General features: G+C 35.3%; 2 protein-coding genes across 2 annotated transcripts; both read left to right on the top strand.

Moving 5' to 3' along the window:
- The first annotated feature begins 755 nt into the window (after positions 1-755).
- Positions 756-1877, top strand: LOC122001999. The gene is made up of 2 exons (XM_042557013.1): positions 756-1209; positions 1288-1877. Exons 1-2 carry the CDS (start codon positions 975-977, stop codon positions 1626-1628), a joined length of 576 nt encoding a protein of 191 aa, XP_042412947.1. The 5' UTR covers positions 756-974; the 3' UTR covers positions 1629-1877.
- Positions 1878-3317: 1440 nt separating this feature from the next.
- LOC121999852 (protein HEADING DATE 3A-like) lies at positions 3318-4378 on the top strand. The gene is made up of 4 exons (XM_042554486.1): positions 3318-3577; positions 3676-3737; positions 3828-3868; positions 3957-4378. Exons 1-4 carry the CDS (start codon positions 3407-3409, stop codon positions 4184-4186), a joined length of 504 nt encoding a protein of 167 aa, XP_042410420.1. The 5' UTR covers positions 3318-3406; the 3' UTR covers positions 4187-4378.
- Positions 4379-15580: the final 11202 nt, after the last annotated feature.

Genomic DNA, 15580 nt, shown 5'->3' with positions numbered 1-15580 from the left:
GTGTTTGAGGAATTTTTTTTTTTCTTTTTTGAAGAAATTGTCCATTTGCCCCAGTGTGTGGCATTGGTTGTGCTGTGGTAGTGTGTGGGTCCTTCTTGGGGAATACTTGCGCTCTGTTCTCTGTGGAGGCATCTTAGAGATAGTACCATCGAGTTGATTCCCTGAAAATAATTGAAGCTCTAGAAAAAGGAACAATCGATACTTTAAGAGAGTTCTCATCACTGTGGTTTAATTAGGCATTGAGGCAGCAGTTTACATACAACTTGTTGCATATACCAGTTAGGCCGTGAGTTGTAGTAAGGGCAATACCATCTTCTACTTCCAGAGGGTGGGAATGCCTTAACAAGGTTGCCTGCTGTTTGTGTTGTTTGATCTGCATCAGAGTCTATTGCACCGAACTCCAGTCGGTTTAGTTTTGGATCTTCATGTCCTAAACGTCAGTCACTGTCTTCAATTTTGTCTATCAGAAACTTTGTTCTTTTACTGAAGTGATTAGTGTTTTCTCTTCCTTCTCGCTAAGAGTGTCCAAACTCATTTATTGTTTAACTAATTAAATTCGTATATACCTCTATTATTTAGGAATTTCTTGAGGTATTTGCAAGCATTGCTCAAATTAATTATCTCATTGTTTGCTCTTTCTCTTCATAGTGGAACAAATTGATGCCTCCTGAAACGATCACCTACAGAATCGAAACATGTTGGATTGAGTTAGTAGCCTGAAATAGCCGTGTGTTCTTCTCGTCAAGCCATTTTTTGCTTGGATTTCTTTGGACTTCCTGTGTTGTGTGCTCAAATCTTGAGACGGCCGGAGAAGCTATGGAGTACACCCAACGGGCACCGCAGCCAAAGTCGGGAATTTTCGCTTGTACACTCAACAAAATTCTCTGCCAGTGAAGGTTCCTGCTCGGTCCACAAGCTCAAGCTGTCCCAAACCTTCAGTGACTACTACTCTACCATCATCTCCGAAGGCGGCAATGGCTTCTACCATCAAAGCGGCCTACGAGCAGCTCCAAATGAACCGATCGAATTTGATACAGTTTTCAGATCTAGCAATCGTTTCCGAGCTCAGACGTATTTCGGAGCTCGAGCACTCTTACTTCCGGAATCGGTTGGTCATTCCCTGTACCGTGCCCGATTCTAGCTCAGGTCTCTTTGCTCAGATCGAGAAGCAGAGGAATCTAATCAAGACGTATCGAATCACCAAGACCAATTAGTTAGAGTCTGATCTCAAGCTCATGGATTGCGAGGTCCTTTCCCTGCAGGCCGATCGAGCTACTTGAATCTGAGAAAAAGAATCAATTTTTGGACTCGAAGCTTCACCTCGGAAGTTCACTCTCATCCCTCGATGGGCTACAACTCTCCGGCGCGGCGTAGCCCCAAACCATGTCCTCACCGTTCTTCAATTCGCTATCAATTCCATCCGATCCTTAGTCAAAGTCTTGGTGAAGCAGATGGAGTCAGCAGGGTGGGATCTTGACGCCGCTGCAAGCGCAGAGATGGCGAGGCGAGTGTGGCTCCTCCATTGTATTTTCTTCTCCTTAGAGCTAAGACAGGTCCATCTTTCACGCCAAAAAAGGGAGCCGATTCTCCGAGGTCTACATGGAAAGCACGGCAGAAGAAATCAATGAGGACGGTGACCATGTCTCTTTCGCCACCGCCGCCGAGCAAGATTCGACCGCCGTGTCGTGCCTGGGTTCAGGGTGGGCCACACGGTGGTCCAATGCATAGTCTACCTCGGATGAGCAACGTGCTTATAACGTTCGACGGATCTACACCCGGCTATGATCGGACGGTGCATAAAGGTGACGGCGGGCCGACGATGCCTGGTAGCTAGGAATAGAGAAATGGGAAGATTCGACGCAGCAGTTACGTACAAGGTAGACAATCACAAGCATTCACGTCAATTTTTTCCCTAAATATAAAATTTACTTTAAATTTTATAATTTTATAATTTACTTAATAAAAATCCTGGTATAAACTATCCTATCTATTACTTAGATTTATATTTAATAAACAGTATTTTTTAAATTTTAAAAATAAAATTAATTTTTAAATATTATTTAATTTGAAAGAGAAAAAGATAAAAGAGATGGATTGGATAATGAAAAGCTTACTCTAAATTTTAAAGATATTACTTCAGGTTCATGTTAAACTTAAGTATTAGACATATAATGACAGATTAATTATCTAAAAATATGATATTTCTAGGAAAGCCAGTTCATAAGATCCTACTCATAACGAAGGCAAGAACCCTAAGGTTGGTTCCTAGTGTCTGTTTTAGCTGAAATAAAATTATATATATATATATATATATATATATATCAATGATGCTTATCTTATTTAAAATTTGTCCAAAAATGGTTTTATGGCTATTGATTATAATGGAAAATAATTCCACAAATATATTGACTATCAATAGCAATAGCATCTATTCTTTCATTAAAGTAAAAGAGATAACAAAAGCATCCAATGCTTTCCACACATCTCGCAATCACATTTCTCTTTAATTAAATGGGAAAACCAGTCATTGATTCTCCAATAATCACGTGGCAGTGATGGTCCGAGAGGGAATCAGATTAGGATCTATCATCTTAAATCATGCGTCTGCATGAATCTTAAATATATTAATTGTCATTAATTTTCATGTAGTATGGATAAAGTTTGTGCACCTTTTACATAAGATGTGATGGGCGATTATTTATAAGCATATATAGATATTTTAGGTCGAAAGCATGCTTGCTATATTTGGCATACAATTGACTGTAAAGATAATTAATTAGCTGGAAATTCATGTTAAGTAACCTGCAGAATGGTCAGAAAATAATGATTAATTTCAAATTTTAAAAATAATAAAAATTAATAAATTATAATAAACTTAAATGATCAAATGCAAATTAAACTAAAAATGTTAGACAACATATCCATCTGATTATAAAAGCGAGATGCTTTTTATATCCAAAGGCAATAAGCATATATATCAGATAGGAATATATCAATGAAAGGACTATCTATAATCCCTCAACCTTTCCCCTGGATATACAAGCATTTGCCAAAGTCAAGGACCACTGCCATTTAGACTCGATGAAAATGAGATGTCCCTAAAGGTGAGATCCTAAATTTATTAATTGTATAGAAAAGTAGAGAAGATCCTTAATTTGTTAATTTGATCTAGAAAAGTAGAGACGTAGAGGCAGAGTGGAAGTCGATGGGAGAATCAATATATGTATTAGAGGCAATAAATATAAGGCGAGAAATGCATCGAGAGTCTATATATAGACGTCTGAAGGTGGATGGGGCATAGTCCAAGTACAGAATGTTTTAGTTCTAGTGTAAGTTTTATGAATGTGCTTGCCTTCAGTAGAACAGTAGACGTTATAATCTATTCCCGGAGAAGGTGCTTATCACGATGGGCGAAGTTGTACGAGATGTATTGGAGCCGTTTACGACGTCCGTCCCACTTAGGATCCGATACAACGCTAGACAAGTAGTAAACGGTGCAGAGTTTAGGCCATCCAACATTGCCAACAAGCCTAGGGTTGAGATTGGAGGAGATGATCTTAGCACTTTCTACACTCTTGTATATGTTTTATATGTAGTGGTTTTAATTACTTAATTCCAACTCCCTCTCTCTCTCTCTCTCTCTTTCTCTTACAAATATGAATTATATTGCTACAGGTGATGGTGGATCCTGACGCACCCAACCCTAGTAATCCATCAATGAGGGAGTACTTACACTGGTGTGATGCTATCAGTATTTGAAAATTTACATTCCTCATGCATTAATTTTACTTGACCATGTATATTTATGTGTATATATGCTTGTATAGGTTAGTCACAGACATCCCTGGCACAACTAATGCGAACTTCGGTGAGCTAGTCGTCGTCATGCAAGTTCGATAGATTATTATGTATACCTTTAGTCTGGCTATATATAATTTGATTAATTATTTAATTAGGTCGTGAAAATTTATGCTACGAGGGGCCGCGACCAGCGTTAGGAATTCATAGGATGGTGTTTGTGCTTTTCCAACAGCTGGGAAGGCAGACAGTGTTTGCGTTGCCGGAGGTGCGACAAAACTTCAACACAAGAAGCTTCATGACTGAAAACTACCTAGTTCCAGTCGCTATCTCATACTTCAATTGCCAGAGGGAGACTGGATCCGGCGGTAGAAGATTTGCCTCTTAATTATATATTATATATATTAGTGCATCGTATCATATATGCATGCTGATCAGCATATGATACGATGTTAGTTGCAAGGTTATTATATACATGCATCCCTGCATATCGTATCATACGTATCATATATATATATGCATACTGATCAGCATATATATGAGGAAGAGAAGGCAAGCTAGCTACTATGTTGCAAGCTTCTTATTATCTATCGCGTTTCTGTAATTGAAATGAGAAGAAAAATATATATACCGTGCTGTTATATTATATACGTGTGTGTGTTGTGCTCCACGAAATATAATGTACAAGTGAATAAATTAAATTGGACGACCATTCTAGCATTTATCTAAAAGCTAGCACAAATGATGATAAAAAAGAAATATTTTCTTGTAATTTGATTAAATAATGGACAATACGTAGTAAATTAATTATTTTAGATAATAAAATTTAGAATTAATGTTGGATGTTCCCTAGCACTTATTACCTTCAACAAATAAAGTTATTCTACTAGACTCGAAAGAGATGGAGACTTGGATGTTCTGACTGCTACCTAGTTTCTTCCTCATTGATCGAATGGCATGCGTGTCTTGTTTGGCCTCATTTAGCCTCCACAAAATTTACGCCAAGATACGGTCGAAGTGAATGAGTCTTGTTGTAGTTAAGAAGACGATGCGTCTGACGCTGACATGAAGCAGAATATTCTTTGACGACGAAATTCTGGATATCCATTGTTCTAATACAGTTGACTGTTCTTTTATAAGGACGACTGTTGGACCCCTCGATATATATATATATATATATATAGGTTTTTACCTGTCCTACCGGTTCCGGTTGATTAATGGATTCCAACCAAGAACGGATAATAATATTATTTATAAAATTAATTATATAGCACCAACAGCTTGCTGCATAGCTATACATGGTTTAGCAAAATATGGCTTTGTGTCAAAGTGAATATTTAGAGCATTCTGAGATGCATGGAGAGGTCGAATTAGTCTGAATTCAAATATTTTCATCATTTTTAGTGTTTGGATGTGAGAATTGGCTGTGATGCATATCTACACATGGTTGCCAATTTATGTGCAAGTTGCCTTTCACTAGTTCAAATGCCTTCATTTTTACATAGTGCCCAATTGAACTGACTCAAGAATGGAACTAAGGACTTCGACATTAATGCTAGGTTTCCAAGTAGAAGTTGAAAAGAGAATATTTAGTATAGCAGAGGATAAATAGTCAACATAAATTAAAATAAATAAATAAACCTTAGATGAAATTAATTGTTAAATAATAGTTTTGATTTATGAATAACAAAATTGAAGATCTAATTCTTTGATAATCACAAAATGAAATCATTAACATGCCCTTAGCAATACATCTTTATTTCCAAGTTAAGAGCTCATGCCATCAAAAAACTCTAGTATCTATCATCAACAATGAAACAAAAGGATCAACGACAGAATTTTGACAAAATCTCTAACATTTTCATTTCAACATTGTCCATCAGTTGTGGCATCTAAGTGCTTTAAGTAGCACAAAGAGAAACAACTTGTTGTAATAGTTTTTTTTATCAGGTAGTGATTGTAAGAAGATATATAGAAACTAGTGTAATAAGACATGCCCTTTCAGAAGCACTTAAGACTTGCATTTGGGAGAAAATTAAGTATCTCAAGAATCACAGTTAAAGGACTTCCCACGTAAAGTTACCAAAGTGTTGATAGCTGGTGGGCAGTAAGAAAAAAGGTGATGGTGCAAAAGACATACGAACCTTTGACATAAACAGGTCTATCAACAACAGGGAGACCCTTGTCCTTAGATGCCATCTGGAGAAGAAGAGCTTTCTTATGTAGTAAGCTGTTGTTATTTAAAAAGCCCAATAACCCACTTACCCAAGCCCATCCTATCATGTAGGACCGATTTACTGGTTAAACCGGTAAAAAGAATCCTAAGCTAAAAATCGGATCAGTAAATTGGTAAAAACCAGTTAACCGGAACCGATAAGCTATCGGTTCCAATTCGATTTTCAATTTCTCGATTTTTTTATAGAGTCCTAGTGAAGCCTGAGTTTTTTAAAATATGAAGCATCAGTGTTATCACCGAAGTTGATTATTATACACTATTTCGTAATTAATAATTATCGAAGTAATAACAATGAAGTAAAAATTCAAAATTTTACTAGTGCATCAATGATTTTAACAAAATTTACTGATGATTTTAAAAAACCTAATAATTACATCATTACATTTTTGGAAATCTCTCGGATATAATTATGTCCTTAGATTTGGATTCCATAATCTAACTTAAGAGAGTGTATTTTTGAAATTTTCATAGTCTTAAAATAATTTAACACAAACTCATTAAAGGGTCTAAACTTATTATACTTATTCATCAATACCACCAAAGCATTCTTAGAATTCTTCTAATTGAAATCATATCTATATTTTAAAATTATAAATACTGCAGGGCATCAACAAGTCTTAGTTAAAATAATATGATGACCTTAGGAATTCCTTAAAATCAATTCAAATTAAGATCATTATACTCTTGAAGTCTCCTGGTGTAATCATGTCCTTAAACCTACCACCTAAATTGAGAATTATTAATTTTTAAAATCTTCACAATCTTAAAAAAATTTGATACAAATTCATTAAAGGGTTTAGAATTATCATATTTACTCATCAATACCATCAAAGGATATTCTTAGAACTCTCTTAGTTCAAACCATATGAATATTTAAAAATTATGGACACAGTAGGATTATCAAATTTTGACAAAAACATGTTGATAGCCTTAAAAATCTTATAATCATTTTAAACCAGAATCATTACACTTTTAAAACCCTCCTGAGTATAATCATGCCTTAAAAAATAGATTCCACATCATATATTTAGAGTTATGAGTTTTTAAAATATTTACGACCTTAAGATAATTTGTCATAAGTTCATTAAAAGCAAGGACAAAGTTAGGGGGGGGGGGGGGGGGGGGGTTTTATTTGGGCCCCCCTTCCCCCTTCAATTTTGAGATACAAGAATTGTCAACAAGTCTTAGTCAAAATAGTATGATGACCTTAGAAATTCCTTAAAATCACTTTAAATTAAGACCATTATGCTCTTGAAGCCTCATGGGCATAATCATGCCCTTAAACCTAGACTCCACCACCTAAATTAAGAATTATTAATTTTTAAAATCTTCACTATCTTAAGACAATTTGATACAAATTCATTATACTATAATTACTATATTTACTCATCAACTCCATCTAAGGATATTCTTAGAACTCTCTTAGTTCAAACCATATGAATATTTAAAAATTATGGACATAGCAGGATTATCGAATTTTGACAAAAACTTGCTAATAGCATGAAAAATCTCATAATTACTTTAAATTAGAATCATTATACTCTTAAGAGTCTCTTGAGTATAACCATGCCCTAAAATATGGATTCCACATCATATATTTAGAGTTATGAGTTTTTAAAATCTTTACGACCTTAAGATAATTTGACATAAGTTTATTAAAGGCAAGGACAGAGTTGATGACCCCCCACCCCTCAATTGTGAGATACAAGAGTTGGAGTATAAAAATGGAGGATGGATGAGAGCCAGATGGGGGACAACAACACGACCACACTCCCCCACCCCCCACCCAAACGAAATTTCCAATTCTATTCCTATTTAAAGGGCCTAGGTTTATCATATTTACTCACTAACATCACCAAAAGGTTTTTACTAACTCATTTAGTTCAAATCATGTCAATATTTTAAAATTTTGGATATTATAGAATCATTAATGAGTTTTGGCCAAAATTTACTGATAGAGAGGTGAGTAGGAGTTTTGTATGTGGCATGATCTTGACTTAGTCAATAAGGATTCCATGTACTGATCTTGGCTTAGTCAATATAGATTCCACGTAACACCTTTTGACTTGGTCGAGGAGGATTCCGTGTAGGAGAAGGTGGGTTGGATTTGACAAGAGCTTGATATTATTTAGTAATGACCTGGTGGTGTTTAGCAAGAGCTCGATAATATTTTAGTTTAGTCAGTAGGCCTATACCCTCCTTCGATTAGACATGAGGATAATACATGTGATAGAGAGGTGAGTAGGATTTTCCTACTATGAGAATATAATCAAAATCCCACATTAGAAATACATAAAAAAGATCATGTATTTAAAAGATTAAAGATATTTCCATTGATATGAGACATTTGGGTAGAGTCCAAAAATAAATTTATGAGTGCTTAGACCTAAAATAGATAATATCATATTATTATAGAAATATGTAAATTTTTTTAATCCTATAACTTGGTATCCAGCCCCGGTCCTTCGATTGAAAAGGCCCCGGGCGAAATAATAAGATGAGACCCCAAATAAATTTCTAATAATACATAATTTATCTACAATAACTTCTTCTAGCATTTCTATTTGCAAAATCTTCTATAATATTATCAGTTTCAAGAATTTCTAAGATATCTTTCTCAATACATAAAATTGTCAATCCATTTAATCTTTCTTGAGACATTGATGATCTCATATATGTTTTTAATAATTTTAATTTTGAAAAACTCCTTTCAGCCGATGCTACTGTAACAGGCATAGTCAATAAAATTCTATAAGCAATTGCAACATTTGGATAATGATCCGGTAGTAAGAACAGGGGACCCCGCCCTGTGGAGTCAACGCCACGTGGAAGTCACAGTGGCAGTTGTCCATCCGGAGAGGGCCGGGTCTGACCGGACGGCCGGCCGGCCGTCTTATGGAATCGAACGTCCGGAGAGGGATGAGTCCGATCGGCTGGTCGACCGGACGATATTCGGCTGATGGTTAAAGGCGCCCTGTCGAAATTAGGGTTCCGACGCTCAGTGGGAAAGGTCGCGGGGCCGAGCGGACTTCACGCTCGGCCAAAGCCATAAGGTAACACTGCTAATAGTCTCCACAAAGCACGTGATGAAGGATCTCCCAAGTAAACCACCGCATATGCCGGTCGGATGTTGAGGGAGCTGTCCGCCCGGAAGCCAGATCTGGAGCAAAGGGGAAAAGGACAAGGCGCGTCTTTTTCTGACAGCAGGTATGTTTCACGTGTGGGCCATGCTCCAAATCTTGTGACAGGGGATTCCGCTGTCCCATCGAGGACATGCTGAGACTGTAGCAGTATGGGTTAGGGAAGCCCATTGACAAGTCCTTACTGGAGTATGGGCCATGGACACGTGTACACCTCGGTAGGTGTACACTCACTTCTTCGCTGTCCTATATAAAGGCCCTCATTCTTCGCCTGAGGTACGCAGACTACGAGTTTTGAAGCCACTGTTTCTTTCTTGAGCTTCGCCTGACTTGAGCGTCGGAGGGTCGCCGCCGGGAACCCCTTCCCGGCCCAACTTTTGTGCAGGTTCGCCGGAGCTTCGTGCCACCAGTCGAAGATCCACGTCAGCAGTCGGAAAGCGCCCCGTGCCCAGCGTCCGTTGATTCAGCATTCGGACAGGATCAGATAACAATCTACACTTTGAACAAATTCAAGAATATCAATTGCAGACATTATCATATTTGGTAAAGTCGTTTGTAATATTTTTAATTCAGTAAATAAATCATCTAACTCAACATCTGATGAGTTGTCATGAGTTAGAGTAGATTTTAAATTGACACAATATTTTCTTAATTCATCATCATTCAAAGTTCTTAATATTTTTGAATCAAATAAAAAGCCAAATATATTTTCAAAGGTTTTCATTTCCTCGAATCTACATTTTAAAGAAGCAATTGTCATGTCCACAACAACAAAAAAAATAATCAATTCTAAAAGACTCTTCTAATGATAGTGAAACTTCATCATCTTCTCTTTCATTAAATTATCTTTTCCTAAAAATACAACGCTTTGTTGTAAATATTGGCTCTATATTCATATCTAATGCAAGACTCTTAGCAATAGTCAAACTTGCAGCATAACCATCATTCCTATACTTTTCAAAAAATGAGACTACACCTTCTAATTGTTTCATGGCAGAGTCCATGCACATAGATTTTGATTGTAATTTCTTACTCACCATGTTTATAGCAAATAAGATATCATACCAAATGACCATACCAAGTAAAAATTTAAATTTTTCGATTGAATTAGCTAAACTTTCAGCTTCACTTATTGACTTTGCATCATCACAAATATTATTTAATTCAAGTAAAGCTGCTCTCACTTCCACAATTTGAAATCTAATAGCTTGAACACTTTTAATACGACTTTCCCAACGAGTATTCGACAAAGATTTGAAGGTTAATCCCTTCACATTATTAAGTAAAATTTTCCATCTCTTAGGAGAACTTGAAAATAATGTATATATGTGTTGCACTATTCCAAAAAAAGAAACAGCTTTAACACAAGAATGTGTCATATCACTAAGAGTTAGATTAAGACTATGACAAGCACATGACATATACAAGGCTCTTGGATTTATTTCAAGTAACCTCTTTTGAACTCCTTGGTGTTTTCCTTTCATATTGGAACCATTATCATAACCTTGACCTCTAATATTTTCAATACTAAGATCAAGTGATTTTAACACATTTTGTAATTCGTTAAAAAGTCCTAAACCTGATGTATCATCTACTTTTAGAAACTCTAAAAAGTACTTCTCTATTTTCACTTTATTACCTGACATATTAACACATCATACTATAAAAGTCATTTGTTCTTGATGACTTATATCTGGGGTACAATCAAGAATTATTGAAAAATATTTTGCTCCTTTAATTTTATTAATGATAACACTTTTAACATTGTTAGCTAAAATAGAAATTAACTCATTCTAAATTTTATGACCTAGGTAATGATAATGAATTTCATTACTTTGAATATGTCTAATATGATCTTGCATTACATAATCAAATTCAGCAATCATTTCAATCAACCCCAAAAAATTTCCATTATTGTCTTGATAAAGTTTTTCATTAGATCCTCGAAAAGCCAAACAACGTTTAGAAAGACATTTTACAATTGCTATTATTCTTGTTATAACTTGTCTCCAACGCTCTTTTTCTTTGGAAATTTCTCGTTGTAGGTCTTTATCAATTGTTAGATTTTTATCTAATCGCATTTTTAATTCATTCCAAGTGTTCATGTTAGTTATATGTTCAATAGTGTTTTCATGTTCTTTAAGTCGTTCACTAAGATGTTTCCAATCTCTAAATCCATCCTTTATTAGTGAACTTCTATTGTTTTCAGATTTAAACAACTTGCAACAAAAACAATAAACTTTATCCACATATTTACTGTAAACCAACCACTTTCGGTCTCTTATTTCTCCATTGCTTAAATGTCTAGAATAATGAGCACAAGAAAAATGGCTAGAAGTGTCGTCCAAAGGATATACAATATTCATTTCTCTCATAGGCCCTTTTTCAACTAAAATATCACATGCATTGTTATCAAGATTATCCCAATTTCTTGGATCATATATATCAAGTGAAGAAATAAATTGTTCATCAATGTCAATATTCTCATTATCTACCCTATTTAAAACATTTTCATGCTCACTCAAATTTTCCCTTTCTTCGTTAGCATCGTGAATCTCATGACACTCATCTACATCATTCACAGTCATAGTTGAATTTTGTGGATTTCCATGAGAACTTTTAATAAAGAATTTATTAATAGCACCTCTTTGTGGTTCAGTCAATTGTTCTAGTTTTTTCCTTTTTTTCCTTTTCTCACATCCGGAAAGATGTTTTTTAGGCAACATATTATAATGTATAAAACTACAACAATTACAAAAAAAACAGATAATTCAAATTATTTCACTAGTAAAGGAATAATAGCACCTGGAATATGATAGTTTTCAATATTAATGGAAATGTCCTAGGTCGTTAAGTTAAGCACCTCATCAAACAACATCTGTTAAAAAAAATTAAATCATTATCAAATTAAAACTAATTAGTGAAATTATGATACTTAAAGAAACAACAATATTAATTATAACAACACAAGTTATAATCTTAGCCTATTGGTTATCTTTCCATCAATCCATGATCTCCGTGATGCAAGCAGATTTACAAATCAATTTGTGCCTTAAGACTTTAAACAATTTGGAGTTATAAACACATGCTACAATTTTTATGGAAGTCAGAAACTTACAATTCAAGTTCTTAATAACAGCTAAGAAACAATTTCTTCATTATTAATAAATCAATTGCACTGAGCTTTTTGAGAAGATTTAGTTGGACAGTTGATGATCCTCTTCTTTGTGGGTGGATAGAGGACTAAATTAAATAGCATCAAAACTTGTTTATTTAATAAGTTTACAAACAAAAGTAAATAATAGCATCAAAGGCTTGGAACTACAGCTGGTTATTTTTTTTATTTTGATTTTAGTATACCACATCATTAAATTGGTATGATATCCAAATATCCAATTGCACCAACCATACAAACAAAACCAAGAGAATACAGATGATACTGGTACGCATTAGATAAATCTTAAGAAAAGGATTCATTTTATTATAAACAATAACACAAGGCAAAATTCCTATTTCAAGTAGCTATCTTTAGTTTATTCCCGTGAATTCACGTATCTACTAACTAGATTTGCAAAATGCATCCTACCAATATGAAGCCCTTGATTAAGCTTGTCAAAATTATGATTTAAAAAATCTGCATCATTTAAAGAAAGGTGGCACATTACGAGAGGTCTCTCCTACAACAATAATCTTTTTTCATAAAAATAACTACATAGAAAATAGCAAACACATGCTACAGCAAACAATTAAATTTTCCATAGATCATAGATGACTAATTAAGTGATTATCAAATTGAAACTAATTAGTAAAATTATTAAGAAATAGGCAAATAACAATTCTTCAAGTGCTGGATACTTGAAATCTATAGATGAGAAGAATCATTTGGAATTTGGTGAAAGCAGGTCTTGAGGGGTTTTATGGGAACTGGGAAGATATCATCAAACCACACGCCAATGGCAATGCCAACAGAAATTAGAATTTAGAAACCATTGAAAGTGAAACTAGGGCAAGTTAGCAAATAGCAATTTAGCATACCTAAACTATAAATTGAAACACTAGATGTTTCAGAGGGAAGCGAGCATTCGAGGATGTGGACGAGCGTTTTCCGGCAGCGATGCTGACGAGGAACGGAGGAAGCACAGTGATCAATAGACAAGACAACCAAAGCTCAAATTCACAAATCACAATGAAAATTCTAATTCCATTCCATGGGTTGTATTTATCATCATCTCTGTGGAAAAATAACGGTAAAAAATTTGTGAGAAGTGACAGAGATGAGAGATGCGAAAGTAGAAGAAGAAGAGAAGAGATGCGACATAATCACAGTCTCACAGAGATAACCGTTGAAGAGCGGAGCCGTGAGCAAGAAGAAGAGATGCGACAGGGAGGAGAAGACATCTTGAGTCATTCTCGTAGGCCGTAGGCGCAGGCGGGAGGTGGCGTGATAGCGTCACGGCGAGCGCTGCAGGCCTGCGACTTTTCCATCGGCAAGGTAAGTTTTGCCCTAATTTTCATTCCTCCACTTAAACATAACATTAAAAAAATAAAATTTTTGGGCCCCCTCAAAATCGAGGCCCAGGGCCATCGCTCAGGTTTGCCCTCCTCCAGGGCCGGGCCTTTTGGTATCAAACCCATGGACCAGACTGGATGACATATGAGATGGACTTGAATGAAGTTGAGGGGAGGCCCAAAACATGTCAAGAGTGATCAGATACTTAAGGGGAGGTCTGGAGTAGGTTAAAAGTGACCGGATGCTTATGGGGAGGTTGAAAACATATCAAGAGTGATCGAATACTTGTGAGGAGGTATGGAGCAGATCAAGAGTGACCAGATGCTAGATGAAAGATATCTTCATTGGTATGAAGTCTTTTGGATATATTCCAAAAATAAATCTATGAGGACTTAGGTTCAAAATAGACAATATCATACCATTATGAAGATATGTGAATTATTTCGATCCTACACCTATGAGACATAATCTTGACTTAGTTAATATAGATTCCATATAATAATCTTGACTTAGTCAATATAGATTGCATGTAATGTTCTTCTGACTTGATCGAAGAGGACTCTGTATAGGAGAAGGTGGGTTGGATTTAGCATGAGCTCAGGAATACTATTTAAAGAACTCTCTACATTGTTTATCAAGAGCTCGACGGTATCTTTTAGCGAGCTCGACAATACTTATCATGAGCTTAATAGTACTATTTAAAGAACTCGACAAGGTTTATCAAGAGCTTGGCAATATCCTCTAATGAGATTGAAGATAATTATTGTTAGGACTAAATAATTAATATATCTTCATAATGATATGATATTATCTACTTTAGGCCTAAGTTCTTGTGGATTTATTTTTAGGCTCTATCAAAAACTCTTTGTACTAATAGACATATCTTTCATCTTTTTAAACTCATGACATGTTTCATGTATTTTTAATATGAGACTTTAATTATATTTGATGCAAGACCACCATGGAGTACTCAATCTTCAACGGGTCATAACTTTTGAATCAGGACTCAGAATCAGACTTTATTTATGCTACCTCATGTAGAATTTAAAGATCTTCATTTGTCATGAGGGAAACGATGACCACCAAGTTTCATCTCTTGATATTTATGGGTTATGGATTGTCTATATAAACATCATGTTTAGATAATTTATTTCTATTATAACTTTTTCTTTTCTTGTAGGATTTCTTTTATTTATTTACAAGATAGGAATTAATGTCTATATATTAGGATTTCTTTCCTTTTTGAATTTTAGGGTCTAGAGTCCATATATACACCTATTTAGTTGTTAAAGAGATTATCCTTTACTCTTAATAAAGTTTATTTTTTTTTGGTAATTCTTTTCTTGCCTTTTCCTTCAACCTCCCTTCTCATTAGCCCCTGGGATAATCGCTATCTTGTCCGGCTTCAGTTGGTATCAGAGCATCAAGTAGGTTATGATTGAGGAAGTCAAGCATCAGATCCAATGGAAGGTCGTCTTGGTCGCGGTCACAACAATAGGTAGGTTATGATTGAGGAAGCCGAGCACCGTGGTTGTAATGTTCAGGACATAATGAAAATTGAGGATTTATAGAGGCAAGTTGCATATTTAATCCAGCCTCTAGCTGCTGGCACTAGATCTCAAAGACCGTGAGATCTTAGATCGTGAGTCTGAGTCTGTGTTCAAGAACCCATATTACTAGCGGACTACATACCAGAAATGTCATGGTCAGGTGGAGCCTTATGGAGACCTCAATTTTTTGGTTGAACTATATAAATTTTTTGGTATGTTACAAGAATAGGGTTTTATTGATTGAATCAACAAGGTGGAGCAGATCTTTGATTATAAGCAAGTTCTGGATTAGATGAAGGTGAAGTTAATTGCTATCAGACTCAAGGACCAAGCATTGTCGTGGTGG

This window comes from Zingiber officinale, chromosome 7A (genome assembly GCF_018446385.1).
Source record: "Zingiber officinale cultivar Zhangliang chromosome 7A, Zo_v1.1, whole genome shotgun sequence".
NCBI lineage: Eukaryota > Viridiplantae > Streptophyta > Magnoliopsida > Zingiberales > Zingiberaceae > Zingiber > Zingiber officinale.
This window is presented reverse-complemented; position numbering and strand designations above follow the sequence as displayed.